This window comes from Peromyscus leucopus, chromosome 2 (assembly GCF_004664715.2).
Source record: "Peromyscus leucopus breed LL Stock chromosome 2, UCI_PerLeu_2.1, whole genome shotgun sequence".
NCBI classification, from domain to species: Eukaryota; Metazoa; Chordata; class Mammalia; order Rodentia; family Cricetidae; genus Peromyscus; species Peromyscus leucopus.
Genome location: NC_051064.1, coordinates 119,602,865 through 119,617,556, shown reverse-complemented (window position 1 = coordinate 119,617,556; position 14,692 = coordinate 119,602,865). Strand labels below are relative to the sequence as shown.

Sequence of the window (14,692 nt, the reverse complement as noted above, 5' to 3'; positions counted from 1 at the left end):
TAATCAGTATGGCTTTTATGGTAGAAAAATGGGTTCATCTGCAGTATGGGGCCAAGTCTTAAGGTGCCACATCCTTGGTCACCATGTTCCCATTTCTCCAGCCTGGCCATCAGGTCTTTCCAGGGGCATTGTGAAAAGTAATATGATTCCCCGTCCCTAACATGCATGGAACCATTTTATTATAGGAGTTCCTTAGTACGGAGAGAGACTTACCTGTTCTGTGAGCTCTTATTCAGTTCCTGTCTTATTAAGTGAGTGAATGTAGAGGAGATAAATTCGTCCTTCTGTGTAGATTCTCTACTCCTTTGTCTTAGAGTCGAATATTTAATCTCCATAGATGGTTGTTTAGTGTCCAGTATAGCTCAAGCTGGCCTTGAATTCTTTATCTTCCTGTCTCAGCCTTTCTGGTTTTGCTTTGAGTAATGTGTTCTCAAATACATTTTAAGCCCGATATGAACACACCTTTAATCTAGCACTAGAAAGGCAGAGACTGGCAGATCTCTGAATTTGAGGCTAGCCTGGTCTACATATTAAGTTCCAGGCAAGACAGGACTGCATAGTGAGATCCTGTCTCAACTCCCCCCCCCCCCATAAACCCCTATTTTTAGCTGGCCCATAGTAATTGTCTATGTTTATGGGCTGTAGTACCATATTTCAGTACATGTATGTGATATATAACAGTCAGGTTGGGGTATTTGGCCTACCCATCACCTCAGGCATTTGTCGTTTCTTTGGACTGGGAACCCTCAGGATCCTGCCTGTTTCCTTCAAGGTGATTGTGAGTGAGAGCAAGTCCCTCACCTCCTTCCCTGACCCTCTGCTGGTGTCTGATGTGGTTATCATGTGATTGCAGGTATTCTGTTCCACCTGAGCACGGGAAACGCCTGGAACGTCTTGCCAAAGGTACTGTACCCCTCCAGATACAGTCTAGCTCCCTGTTCTGAAATGTCCATTCTCTGTGGTCATTGACCTGTGACCTTTTACAGGCCTACAGTGCGGTGGGGTGTATGAGCTCAGCTGCCAGGTCATACACACACATTAGTGGCACAGGCCCAGTCTGAGCCTTTCCTAGTCTGTCTGAGGAGGACTTGGTCCTTTTCCTACTCTCTCGGCCTCCATCTCTCCAAACCTCAACCAGAAGTGACTTGGTCGGATTCTCCTCCCAAAATTCCAAATTGAAAGCCCGAATTGAGTTTTGTTTAGGTGTATGTGTGTGTGTGTGTGTGTGTGTGTGTGTGTGTGTGTGTGTGTGAGAGAGAGAGAGAGAGAGGGAGAGAGAGAGAGAGACCTGGAGAAACTCTGAGTAGTTCTCAGCTCTGTAGGCACAAGGGCAGCTTGAGTATCTGATGCCCCAGGTACTGCTCCGCCTGGCAGAGCTGGGGGCTCAGCAGAGGCCTCACTCTCCTTGGAACTGGAGCAGCATTGGCACCACTTGGTTTTTCTTTTTCTTTTTTTGCCAGACATGGTGGCTCATACCTTTAATCCCAGTAAAGGCAGACTGATATCTGTGAGTTCCTGGCTCACAGTGACAACCCCCACACCCCCCAATTTTTTTTTTTTTTTGTTTACAATAATGTTAATTTACATGCTTGAGTGTGTTGTGTGTCTGTGTATGTACCATTTGTAGAGGCCAGAAGAGGGTGTTGGCTTCCCTGGAGCTGGAGTTATAGGTGCTTGTGAGCTGCCTCCCATGGCTTCTGGGAACCAAATGCAGTAGTCTGTAAGAGCAGTAAATGCTCTTGACTGCTGAACCATCTCTCTGGCCCCTCTTAGCATCACTCCGATGACTGTCCTTATCATTCCTGAGATCTGCAGATGTGAAGTGACTTCAGGATCCCAGAGCTTGGGCAGAGCCGTTATTAACTCAGACCGACCATTCTCTCAAAACAGGTTTTTTCCCAGGAAGTGCTCAAAGCTGTGAGGCCTTTCTCCGCCACAAGATGACCCTGATTTCCCCACTGATGCTGAAGAAGTATGGCATTCCCTTTGACAAGGTGAGCTGCCTGTGGTCCTCCCAGAAGTCCGTGGATTTGCCAGGAAGCGCCCTCTGGTCTGTTGGGCGGAGTTTTCTCAGTCTGTTGTTCCAGTCTCTAGGGTGGAGACTGGTAACAGGCGGCTCTTCTGCTGCTGAGGGCCGCAGCTTCCACACAGCATTCATTGGGAGGAGTGGTTAGTTAGGCTCTTTATTGGTGAAGTTATTAAGGCCACCCCACTTAGTTAAAAGGAAGGTTTATTTAGTGGGTAACTTACAAATGAAGGGATAGGTAGGTCGCGGGGTCTGGGGAAGGTGTATCGATCACAGTCCAGCGGTGTTCTCTGGAGCTCTGCTCGGTCAACCTCCACCATCTAGGGTCCAGGAACAGAGAAAGCTCGCCCATCCAGATCTCGGGTCTCTAGGCGCCTCACCTGGCCCTGCCTCGTAGGCGTGACAGTTGCCAGAGTCTCAATGGGGGTTGGAACTTCCAGATCCAAGCTGGAATGGCTACCCACTACAGCTCTTAGCATGCATTCGATGTGTTAAATGGCAGTTCAGGACCTGGCAGTCTTGACTTCTTGGTTGATTGGCTAAGTGGTGGCAGAGAAACACTCAGGAGCCCAGGTCTAGCTTCTTCCATGTGCGGCAGTTGCTTCAAATCCGCTTTCGTTCAGGTGACCCAAGAAGCTGGAGAGTTTATGATCACTTTCCCATATGGTTACCATGCCGGCTTCAACCACGGCTTCAACTGTGCCGAGTCTACCAATTTTGCTACCCGTCGGTGGATTGAGTACGGCAAGCAAGCTGTACTGGTAAGCTCCTTCTTCTGTAGCACTGTGGGCAGAAGGGTCTGACTGAGGAAATTCTTGTCAGAACATTTTTTTTTTTTTTTTTGAACTGTTGAAATCTGGGACTATGTGGGAGTGCCAGCATTGTGTGTCCATAAAGGCTTGTTTTTTGGTCTCACTCTGTACCCCTGAAACTCCCATTGTAGCCCAGGCTAGCTTCAAACTCTAGGCAGTCTCCTCTGTTTTGGGTTATAGGTGTATGTCACCATCTGAGGCTTTTTAAATTTTTAATTAAAAAATTTTTTGTATGTTTTAGCAGGCTAGATGGGGCATTTATTATTGAACGTAATTTGGTAGGGTGTAAGAACACTGAAAGCCCCCAAGAGTGCAGGGCCTTCCACTTGCCAGGGGACCATAATTGGGGATGTGTTTGACCCTATAGCTATCAAGGATGAGCAGCTTCTCAGCCTCTATGTCTTCAAATTAATCTGTATTAAACTTGGCGAATCCTGGCACTTGGGAGGCAGAGGCAGGTGGATCTCTGAGTTTGAGGCCAGCCTGGTCTACAAAGTGAGTTCCAAGACGGGCTCCAAAGCTACATAGAGAAACCCCGTCTTGAAAAAAAAAAGAAGAATGTGGGTCTTCAGGGAACTTGAACTTGGCTCTAGGCAGGGCTTCAGTCACATGTTCCTTATTCTGCAGCTTGGTGCAGATAGATGGACAGGATGACCTGGCCAATGTGAAGCCTGGTCACTGTGCCCTGAGGTTTCCCAAAGGTACACAGTGTGCTTGTCAAAAGCCTAGACTGGGGACAATATTGAGTTTAAACAAAATAAAACAAAACATGAATGGACTGCCAAGGTCCTTTAGGGCAACCCATATGGGAAACTCGTCCAAGGAGGCTTAAACCACTGCAGTATATCATGACCCGATTAACTTAATTAGCTGAAGAAAACATTGTTTTTTCACACTTCGAGCATGTGTGTGTGTGTGTGTGTGTGTGTGTGTGTGTGTGTGTGTGTTTAACTGGGACTGATATTGATCCTAGGGTATTCTGCACGTTAGATAAGTGCTTACCACTAAGCTACATCCTCAGCCATTTTTTTTTTTTTTAAATAGGGTTTCGGCTGGGCAGTGGTGGCGCATGCCTTTAATCCCAGCACTTGGGAGATAGAGGCAGGGGGATCTCTGTGAATAGATAGTATCTCATTACACCAGGCTATCCTTGAACTCATAGGAGATCTGCCTGCCTCTGCCTGGAGTGCTGTGATCAAAGACATGCACCGCCACTCCCAGCCTCAGACTCCCTTAAAAAGTTTTATTTGCAGGCTGCTGGAGCAATGCTCAGGGGCCAAGAGCACTGGCTGCTCCTCCAGTGGACTGGGTTCAATTCCCAGTACCTACATGGAAGTTCTAGGAGTTCTGACACCTTCACACAGATACACATGCAGGCAAAAACCAATGCACAGAAAATAAAAATAAATAAATAAATAAAGTTTTTTTTTTTTTTTTTTTTTTTTTTTTTTCATTTGTTGGGTCTTGTTTTATAGTCCAAGCTCTCCTTGAACTTGTGACTCCCCTGCCTAAGCCTCCCAGGTAGCGTGGACTGCTTGTGTGCACCACTACTGAGCTTGCTTTCTGTCTTGCAAAATCCTTAGGGTTTGCTTTATTATAGGCAAGCAGCGGGGCCCGGACTGTTGGCTGGAATAGTAAACTTGCCTGTTGGGTGCCTGCTTGGGTAGCTGTCCGGGGCAGGTGGCCGCTCACCGTTGGGGGAATGAGTGCAGATTTTGTCTCCCCATTCTCCTTAGACCCATTCGGCTTGGTCGGCTGAGGCCAGTGCTGTGCATTCTGCTTTTCGCTTTTCTGTTGGCTTGACAGTGGCGGGACAATGAACCCTCAGCCTGGAAACCAAAACAGTTTTGGTTTGCTGTTTTTTGTTTTTTGAATTTCAACATTGGCTAAAATTGGTCTATTAAATTTGGAATATATTGTACAAATAATAGATTTCACCTTTCACTTTTTCTTTTCTTTTTGAGACAGGGTTTCTCTCTGTATCCCTGGCTGTCCTGGAACTCACTGTGTAGACCAGGCTGACCTCGAACTCACGGAGATCCACCTGCCTGTGCCTCCTGAGTGCTGGGATTAAAGGCATGCGTTACTGCACCCTCCTTTACCATGTCATTTTCATATTTGTTAAAAATGTACTCGGCCACGGTCCTCCATGGCTCTCTCTTGTGTCCCACCCTCAGCAGGGTACTCTTAAACCTTTTTTATTTTTTGGTTTTTCAAGACAGGGTTTCTCTGTGTAGCTTTGGTACCTTTCCTGGATCTTGCTCTGTAGCCCAGGCTGGCCTCGAACTCAGAGATCCGCCTGGCTCTGCCTCCCAAGTGCTGGGACTAAAGGCATGCGCTGCCACAGCCCGGCGGATCTCAAACCTTCTAATGCTCTAATCTACTTAGAAGGTCGTCTTCACTGTCGCTCTCCCATGGTAGTGTTCCTGCAGGAAAGACATGGTGAAGATCTCCATGGACGTGTTTGTGAGGAGGTTCCAGCCTGAGCGCTACAAACTTTGGAAAGCTGGGAAGGACAGCACTGTTATCGACCACACTCTGCCCACACCAGAAGCTGCTGAGTTTCTGAAGGACAGTGGACTGCCCCCAAGAGCTGGGGATGAGGAGTGCCCAGAGGAGGACATGGAAGGATTGGAGCAGGGAGAGGAGGGAGATGTGAAGAGAAGGTACGGGGCTGGCTTGGGGCCTTGACCTTGGGGGAACTTGGCTGCCACAGTTTGAATGTTGTTTGTACGACAGACAGGCAGGTCTTGGAAAAGGCTTTGGAAGCCACTGCACTGATGGCCCCAGCGCTTCTAAGGAATGGGGGTGGTGTGGCGAGCCTGAGCTGTGTCCAGAGTCGGTTTTCCTCAGCATCACCTAAGTGTCTTTTGAAAGAAACATGGTGGTAGGAGATAGATTTACCAGCTCAAGGGGCGTTGCATCTGGCTTCGTCAGGATCTGAGCCAGAGGACTGCGCACATGGGGGAAGGTGGGAGGGACATTGGGGTGCCTGGTCTAGGCCAGGCGCCCCACCAGGTATCCTGTGTGCCCCATCTTGGTCCTCATGATAGATGTCAAAGATGGGCAGGGGTATCTGCATTATTTGGATGGTGGAAAGGGCTGGGAGGTGAAAACTCGTCTGCTTTGGGTTGTGTGTCAGCGTGTGTGCATGCATTTGGGGGGATGGGGGAACATACGGCTCTTAGAAGGTACCTTCTCCTTGCAGCCTGGCCAAGCATCGAATAGGGACAAAGCGACACCGAGTCTGTCTCGAAATACCACAGGAGGTGAGCCAGAGTGAACTCTTCCCCAAGGAAGAGCTGAGTTCTGGACAGTATGAGCTGACGGAGTGCCAGGCCACCCTCGCCCCAGTGAGGCCTACCCACAGCTCCGTGCGGCAAGTTGAGGATGGCCTTCCCTTCCCAGGTGAGCTGACCTGCTAGTTTGTCCTCCACAGTCTTAACTGACACCTCTCTATTGGGGGGGGGGGGGGGGGGGGGCAGGCGGTCAGTGTTGTATTGAGTTGCAGGGTCAGAAATAAATGTGAGAATCTGGTCTGTAAGCAGACCTGCACTGGAATGTGAGAAGCATTTTGCTTGGAAACATGTAGGGCAGCCAGACACAGAGGAAAGCCTCAGGGAAACACCAAAGACCAAAGGCTTCCATGAAGGTGATTTTGGTAATACGAGGTGGGCAGATGTAGCAAGGGCATCTCAGTGAGAAGGAGCCAGGGCAGCCCTGGTGATGGGAAGCACCATCTCTTGGAGTCCTTGGTACTTTCTTCTAAATTTGATACTGGGTTGGGGAGGACAGATGCAGTGTGTGGCAAGGCTGGATAAGAGGGGTGAGATGCTGTAGCTGTGCTGACATTTTACTTATATTTACTTAATTTTTTAAAACGTCAGTTATGGGGCAAGTAATCCCAACACTTGGGAGGCAGGGGCAGGTGGATCTCTGAGAGTTTGAGGCCAGCCAGGACCGCACAGTGAGAATCTGTCTCAAAAAAAGGGGGGAGAAAAACAATAACAAAATTTTATGTATTATTGCGTGTGCTTTGCGTATATGAACATGAACCCTTCTGTACGCATGTGTGCGTGTGTGCGCATGCGCGTGTCCGTGCCACAGAGGAAAACATGGTGGAGTGTGTTCTTTCACCTTCGTGTGAGTTCCCAGATTGAACCTAGGTTTGCTAGGCTCGTGATTTTACCTGCTCAACCGTCTCACTGGCTCTTATTTTATTACTTATTCATTTTTATTTTTAATATTTTGAGATAGGCTCTATGTATCCCTGGCTGTCCTGGAACTCTCTGTGCAGCCCACAAGATCTGACTGTCTTGGCCTCCTAAGTGCTGGTATTAAAGGCATACACCGCCATACTTGGCTTATTGGTTTTTGAAGCAAGGCCTCACTATGTAGCCCAGCCTACCTTTGAACTGAAGATCCTCTTGCCTCAGGCTCCTGAGTGTTGGGGTTTAGGCATGTGCCTCTGGGCTTGGTTTTTTCAGTCCTTGTCTTGCTGTGCACCCTGACTGGCTGGCCTTCAACTTGAGGGCTCTCCTCCTGCCTCTTAAATGCTGGCATTTAGGCAAACACCACCATGTCCAGCTTGAACGTCTTGATGAAATATAACTACGTGTTGGAGGAGTACAGTGTCTCATCAGATCAGGCTTCCTGCCCCTGTAGCTTTTGTTCACACTTAGAGGCTGGAAGACCCACGAGTGTCGTAAGAAACAGTGGGTTTGGAGTAGGGAACTCAGATGGGAACCAAGTCTAGATTTGTTAGGGACAGATTAGCTTGGGCTTGAAAAAAAATCTACCTACTATGCCGAGGTATGTCTCATGGCTAGAGAGCACTGTGTTAGTATGCCGAGGTATGTCTCATGGCTATCTAGAGAGCACTGTGTTGGTATGCCAAGGTATGTCTCATGGCTATCTAGAGCACTGTGGACTTGGGCTTTGGGGTATGGCTGGCCCTTAGTAGATTTCTTTTAACTTTGGCAGCTGGGCTTCTGCTGTGCCCACAGGCCTGTGAGGAACAGCAGCAGCCACTTGCTCATAATCCTATCATGTGTGAGTTGTAATACTTTATGCCTAGGGCTTGGATTTAATCCCTTAAAAAGAAATGGTAGGATCCTCATAGCAAGGAGAGGAAGAAATTGGGGGCCCTAGAGGTGAGCACTGAGTCCTGATCACACAGTGGTCTTGTCAGCTGTTAAACTCTGCCATCCTGCTTTCAGCCAGGAAGTGGGCCCTGTCTGATGTGCACCTGTGTTTCAGATTACTCTGACCCCACTGATGTCAAGTTTGAAGAGCTAAAGAATGTCAAACTAGAAGAGGAGGATGAGGACGAGGAGGCCGAAGCAGCCGCGCTGGACCTTTCTGTGAATCCCGCATCCGAAGGAGGACGAATTGTCTTCTCAGGTTCCAAAAAGAAGTCCTCTTCCAGTCTGGGCTCCAGTTCATCTCAAGATTCAGTTTCTTCAGATTCTGAAACCAGCGAGTCTGTCTCTTGCCAAGGCCAGGAGAAAACAGGAGTTCTCACCGTGCACAGCTACGCCAGAGGGGACGGCAGGGCCGCCACGGGAGAGCCAAGCGTGAAGAAGAAGCGCAGCGCCCCGCGAAGCATCAGTGAGCAGGAGCTGGCAGAGGTACAGGCTCCGTGCCATGGTGTGGGAGGCCACTGCCCTGCGAGGCATCCTGTGAAGGAGGGGCCTGTGAGGGTGAAGGTGCTGCAGGTGTGTGAGAAGGCAGCAGGGAGGCCCCCTCTGTCTCGTCCTGCATCGACTGCCTGCACTGGTTGTGTGAGAATGCCAGGTGACGTTCCTTGTCTTCCTCCCTTTTTCTCTGTGTGTGACTGTTGATCCAGAGGACCACATCTCAGCATCAGGGACAGCACAGCGCTGAGTCTATGCTTGGTCGGATGTGCTGATAGGCTGGGTGCCCTTCTTCTGACTCCTTGCCTAGAGCAGAGAGGCTTGGATGGCAGTGGTTGCAGCCCAGATGTTGGGGTCGAGATGAGGTGGCATCTTAGTCACTGTTTATTGCTGTGAAGAGACACCATGACCAAGGCAACTCTTACAAATACGAACAAAAGAAAGCATTTAATCGGGACTTTCTTACAGTTTCCGAGATTTGGTCCTCTATCATGCCGGGGAGCATGGCAATAGGTGTGGCAGATATGGTGCTGGAGACGTAGTTGAGCTTCATCCTGATCTGCAGGCAGAAAGGGAGACAACTGGGTTTGGCATCGGCTTTTGAAACCTCAAAGCCAACCCTCAGTGACACTTCCTCCAGGCCACACCCCCTAATCCTTTCAACTAGTTCCACTCCCTGGTGACTGAGCTTTCACATATATGAGCCTATAGAGGCCATTTTTATCCAAACCACCACAACGGCCTTTCTCACCCTGATAATCAGGGGCATTTTCTTCTTAGGAATTTTTACTGCTCTGTGGAATCCCAGCTCATCATTGATAGATCTTCGTTTTGGAGACCAGGACGAATTCCCAGAGCTGCACATGGAAATGTGTTTTGTTTGTTCAGGCCTCCTCCTAGTACTCACTTTTACCAGAACTATTTTTTCTTCTTTTTGTATGTTGTGGCTCCCGGCAGGTCTGCCATGCTGAGAGTATTCCTGCAGTTGGCTGCAGCTGATTCACCTCTCCCAGATAACCTCAGTCCCTGGCCTCACAGCCTGTATGGTCCAGATTACAGTCAGGGTAAAGGGTGGCAAGCCGGGCCTGATGTGCACACCAGTGGTCCCAGCATTGGGAGGTGGAGGTAGGAGCAGGGTTCATGGTCCTCCTTGGTACGTGATGTGTTTGAGACCCTGCCTTACAAAAACAATAAAAAGGGCTAGTGAGGTTGGCTAATAGGCAGAGATGCTTGCCGCCGGGCCTGATGACCTGAGTTCGGATTCTGCGCCCGCATAGTAGAAGGAGAGGTCCAGCTGCTGAAGTTGTTCTGACCTCCGTGTGTGCTGTGGCAAATGACACCTGAGTGGCCACATTCTTCCCCTCTCCTTGTGTGTTAGAGTAACAGCTCACTCTGTAGCCCTGGCTGGCCTTGAACTTGCAGAGTCCATCTACCTTTTCTTTCTTCCTTCCAGATGAAGTAACTTGTTGGGTTGGATGTCTTTGAAATCTTGGAATGCTTTGTGAGTTTGCTGTCTGTCACCTTTGCATGTGGGCCGTCTTTGTCGATCCTCCGTGTATGTTCCTGATCCCCCAGTGTTGCCTTTTGCACCTATCCTTTAAAAAAATACTTATTTTCAACTGTGTGTATGTGTGTGGTCTTTGGGCATCAGGTTTGTGTGGCGAGTGCTTTTTACCTGATGGGTCACCTCGCTGGCCCTTGGTTCTTGCTGTTTGATATGGGGCAGGCTGGCCTTGAACTTTTCTACTCCCGACTCCTGCTTCTGCCTCATACACATCATCCGTTCTTTTTAAAACTCGGACAAATCTATCATTAAGGTTCTCACTAAGTTGCCTAGGCTGACCTGGAACTCAGTATGTAGCCTTGATCTCAAGATCCTCTAGCCCCGGCCTGCCAAGTGCTGGGACTACGGCTGTCACTGTCTTCCAAGCTTCCAAAAGCTTGTATTTTTTTGTGTGTAGCTTTGGAGCCTGTCCTGGATCTCACTCTGTAGCCCAGGCTGGCCTTGAACTCACAGAGATCCGCCTGCCTCTGCCTACCGAGTGCTGGGATTAAAGGCGTGCCCCACCACTGCCTGGATAATTTTTTTTATTTTTTAAGGAATGCTCTGCTTTTTTTTAAAAAAATGTTTTGGTTGTGAGCCTAACTACACAGAGAAACCCCACCTCACAAAACAAAACAAAAACAACGAAAAGTTGTGTGTGTGTGTGTGTTTTTTTTCCAATTATTCATTTTGTGGGTGACTTTGTATACCTTTGTGGGCACTTGTGTGCCATGGTACACGAGTGGAGGTGAGAGGTGGGAATGGATTCCCCTCCTTCTTCCACTGTGTGGATCCCATGGATCAAGCTCACAGATTGCAGGCTCGGGGGATGGCCACTGCATAGCCCTCCCTCCCCTGTCTTTCAGTACCCGGGTAATTCTCCCGCTTCTCCGAGTGTCAGGACTCAGTTTCTGCAGACTTCCTGCGTGCATCTCATAGTGGCTGCTGGCTAAGGAATTAATAACCACCATGCTTCCTTCTCGTTGCCTTGACCACTGCGCTGTCTACCCCAATGCAGCACCCACCACTGCTGTCTATACCCTCAATGCAGCACCCACCACTGCTGTCTATACCCTCAATGCAGCACCCACCACTGCACTCTCTACCCCAATGCAGCGCCCACCACTGCACTCTCTACCTCAATGCAGCGCCCACCACTGCTTATGTACCCCCAATGCAGCGCCCACCACTGCTTATGTACCCCCAATGCAGCGCCCACCACTGCTCATGTACCCCCAATGCAGCGCCCACAAGAGAACGCTTTTCAGCCTGGAAACCATCTTAACCCCTGCAGCTGCCACCTTGTTATTCTGCCTCACAAGCCCTCGGGTGCCAACCCACCCTGGTGTGGCACAGCAGTTCACCCCTCTGTCCTCTGCTTGCAGAATTCCGACTTCCTGTGTCATAGTCCAAAGAGTAGCTAGCAAATATCAAAGATGTAATGGATCCTAAATATTTTATGAATGTTGTTCAGTCTATTACTGTAAATTAATCTTACTAGAGTTTTTTGGTGTGGTTTTTAGTTTTGTTTTTGGAGAACCTACAGTAAGCCAATAAATACTAGTCATCTCTTTTTCTTCCTATATTTGATATCAATTAAGTGATGGATAAAAAAATTGGGTTAGATGTCATTTTGCTACCAGCTAATATGATTGACCAAAGTGACTTTTTAACCTGTGCACAATGGTCCTGCTGTTCTTTGACTTTCAAATAGATGGATGACCCAGGGACAGGCCATCCTGGATGTCCACAGGCCCCGGAAGGGACAAAGCATTGCCTAAGCTCCCACATGGTGAGGTTGCAGACCAGCATGTACTCCCCCTGCAGAAGGCAGATTGCAACTCACTGATGCATACTGAGCATCCGTGGCGTGGACAGAAGCCAAGATGCCTTTGCCATCGAAATCTGCAGGGTAGGGAGGCTTCTCTTTAGATGCCTTTCAGTCCTGCTGGAAAGCCTGAGTGCTTTCGGCTTCCTTTTCATCTCTGTGGATTCTCCTTGGTAATAATTCCTCTCTCTGTTCTGTCAGTGTGTGCTGGCAGCTTTGAGCTACTTAAGTTCTCCAAAAGGTCTTGTCTGACCCGCCTGCTTCCTTAACCTTTGTAGTCATTAGGGCCTGTGTTCTGTGGGCCAGCACTGCCTTACAGGACCTCCACAGCTCCTGGAGAACTGAGTGTGGATAGAGAGAGCATATGGCTTCAGTACTGCGTGATGATGAGTGATGTAGCTCCCCTTGGAAGAGCTGGTGGCCTGGCTGGGCTGAACGAGTTCAGGATGCAGAGAAGGGCGTTTTTGTCTCAGCTTTGAAGTTTGGAGGAACATACCAGGTAGACAGAATGAGATTGGAGCAAGAGTCTGGGAGAGGAGAGTGTTCTCTTCATGATGCTAATAGCCCACACCAAGGTCAGAGCATGCTGGGTCTGCTCTGCATGCAGTGTCTGGAGACTGAACACCGTGATCTACTCGGAAGTGCACAAAGATGGAACGTGAGTGCTGGAGGGAGCCTGAGGGTGCCTGGCCTGCAGGTCTGACCTCGGGTTCTTGCCTGGCCTGCTTCTCCATTCTGCTTTAAACCAGAGGCCATGTAACTACTTTCTCTCTTTACTATTTTTCTTTTCTTCTGGGTCTCACTGTGTGTCACTGGCTAACCTGGAACTCACTATGTAACCAGACTGTCATTGAACACACAGAGATCCACCTGTTTCTGCCTCCCTAGTGCTGAGGTCAAAGAATGTGCCAGCACACCCAGCTTACATGTATTTGTTCTACTCCAGGAAAGGAGGAAAAAGGATTTAAAGAAGAAAAGCCCTTGATGGTGGCACACACCTTTCATCCTAGCACTTGGGAGGCAGAGGCAGAGGCAGGTGGATCTCTCTGAGTTCGAGGCCATCCTGGTCTATAGAGAGAATTCCAGGATGGCCAAGCTACACAGAGAAACCCTCTCTCAAAAAACCTACCAACCAAAAAATAAAAAAAGGGAACCTGTTCCTGTGGTTTGAGAGATAGTCACCTGGACTGTGGTGACAGGTGGGGGCAGAAGATGCACCTGAGTTTCTGGAACGTAGAAGCCCAGGACTGCGAGACAGAATGGCCGACACATAGCACAGCTCAGGCAACTCAGGTTTTGGCTTGATTTCCTGGAGTGGCAAGGGCATCATCTGTGGAAAATAGAGATTCAGAGAAAACTGTGAAGGGTTTTTAGTGTTTGGTTTGTGAGTTAGTTCAGGGCATGTCGAGCGTCTCTGTTTGTGAGGTATGCCGAGGAAGGGGCATGTAGGTTGGGCATGTCGGGCATGCAGGCGTGCAGTCCCTAGGAGGTTGTCGGAGGGCATGCACTAGCATGGGTGGAGGTAGATGGCAGGGGTGGGGGGGTATGGTGGAGCGGTTGTGCGTGTCAGAGAACGAGAAGGAACAGCCGGAGTGGAGAGTAGAGAGCGGCGTATTCAGCTCCAGGGAGGCGGATTCAAGACAGTGGGAGATGTGGCCAAGTGTGCCTTGAATTGAAGGGCAGGAGCTTGCTAAGTGGGGGAGTTTGAAGAGGATGTGAAAAGGAGGGGTTGGATCCTGGGGGTGGGCTAAGTGGGGGGCATCCTAGTGATTGGATCCTTGGGGAGAGAAGTGATTAGATCCTGGGAGTTGGCTCGAAATAGGCCTCACGGCACAGGTGGACGAACTGGGAGGGAATGGCTACACATAGAGTTGTTGGTTTTGTTTTTAAATGTATTGAAACATGACAGATTCACCATTTTCGCTCTATTTCCAGTGTCCTATTCAGCGGCAGTAAATTCGTTCACGTCTACCATCCCCGGGATGTAGATGTTTTTTTGTAGTGGGAGGAGACAAGGGTGGCCTCCAAGGTCTCCTGGAATAGGTACCTTCCTCCGTGTGACCAGCCCTTGTCAGAGCCACTTCTGGAAACTTCTTATTTTGTGTTGAGTCCCCATTCTCTTTGGAAGCCTTGCAGGTATCATGTCAGAAAGGAAGATGAGCACATAGAAGGTAGCCTCTGTCTGATCAGATGAGCACATAGAAGGTGGCCTCTCTCTGATCAGATGAGCACATAGAAGGTGGCCTCTGATCAGATGAGCACATAGAAGGTAGCCTCTGTCTGACCCACCATCCCTTGGCATTAGCTAGTCCCTGGCGCCTGGCCCGTGAGCTTTCTGTACTTGTGGAATGAGTGACTGAAGGTCAGGCTTGTTTTAGTGAGAAGCCAGCATCAAGACCGGCTAGGTTGGCATGGAAGCTCACCAGCTCTGCCCATCCCCGAAGATCTGATAGCACTGTCTGTGTATTCGGAAACATCGGGGTTCCTGAGCACCATGTGTCTCAAGTGCTCACCCCCCCACCCCTGGTGTTCCCAAGTTATAATTGGGCCACTTGCTTTCAGTGTGCATGCTGGCACCCCCCTCCAGGCTCTGTCCAGAGTTACCTGGTAAGCTAGGTTGGGTGACAGCGTCCTGCTAGAGCACCAGAGCAGGGCTCCCTGCAGCTCCTGGAGCTGTGGAGGTGTGTCTGCTGCAGAAGTGCCTGCTCACACAAGGCTGGGAACAACACTTGCTGCCTCTGTGCAGAACAAGCTCATTGGCAACATTGACTACAACTCTGTGAGCCACATGTTAGAAGAGGAGACAGAAATTTCTGGAACCTGGGGCCCAGGTTTATTGCAGTCAGG

General features: G+C 49.4%; 1 protein-coding gene across 2 annotated transcripts in view; it reads left to right on the top strand.

Annotated features, from left to right (window-relative positions):
- The window catches only part of Kdm4a (lysine demethylase 4A), a 50,295-nt gene that overhangs the window by 13,549 nt on the left and 22,054 nt on the right, over nucleotides 1–14,692 (top strand). For both annotated transcript variants that reach the window (XM_028893146.2, XM_028893147.2), the window contains exons 6-11: nucleotides 854–903; nucleotides 1,891–1,994; nucleotides 2,650–2,787; nucleotides 5,260–5,504; nucleotides 6,047–6,246; nucleotides 8,098–8,468. In XM_028893146.2, coding sequence (XP_028748979.1) covers nucleotides 854–903; nucleotides 1,891–1,994; nucleotides 2,650–2,787; nucleotides 5,260–5,504; nucleotides 6,047–6,246; nucleotides 8,098–8,468 — 1,108 coding nt within the window. The remainder of the gene's footprint in view (nucleotides 1–853; nucleotides 904–1,890; nucleotides 1,995–2,649; nucleotides 2,788–5,259; nucleotides 5,505–6,046; nucleotides 6,247–8,097; nucleotides 8,469–14,692) is intronic.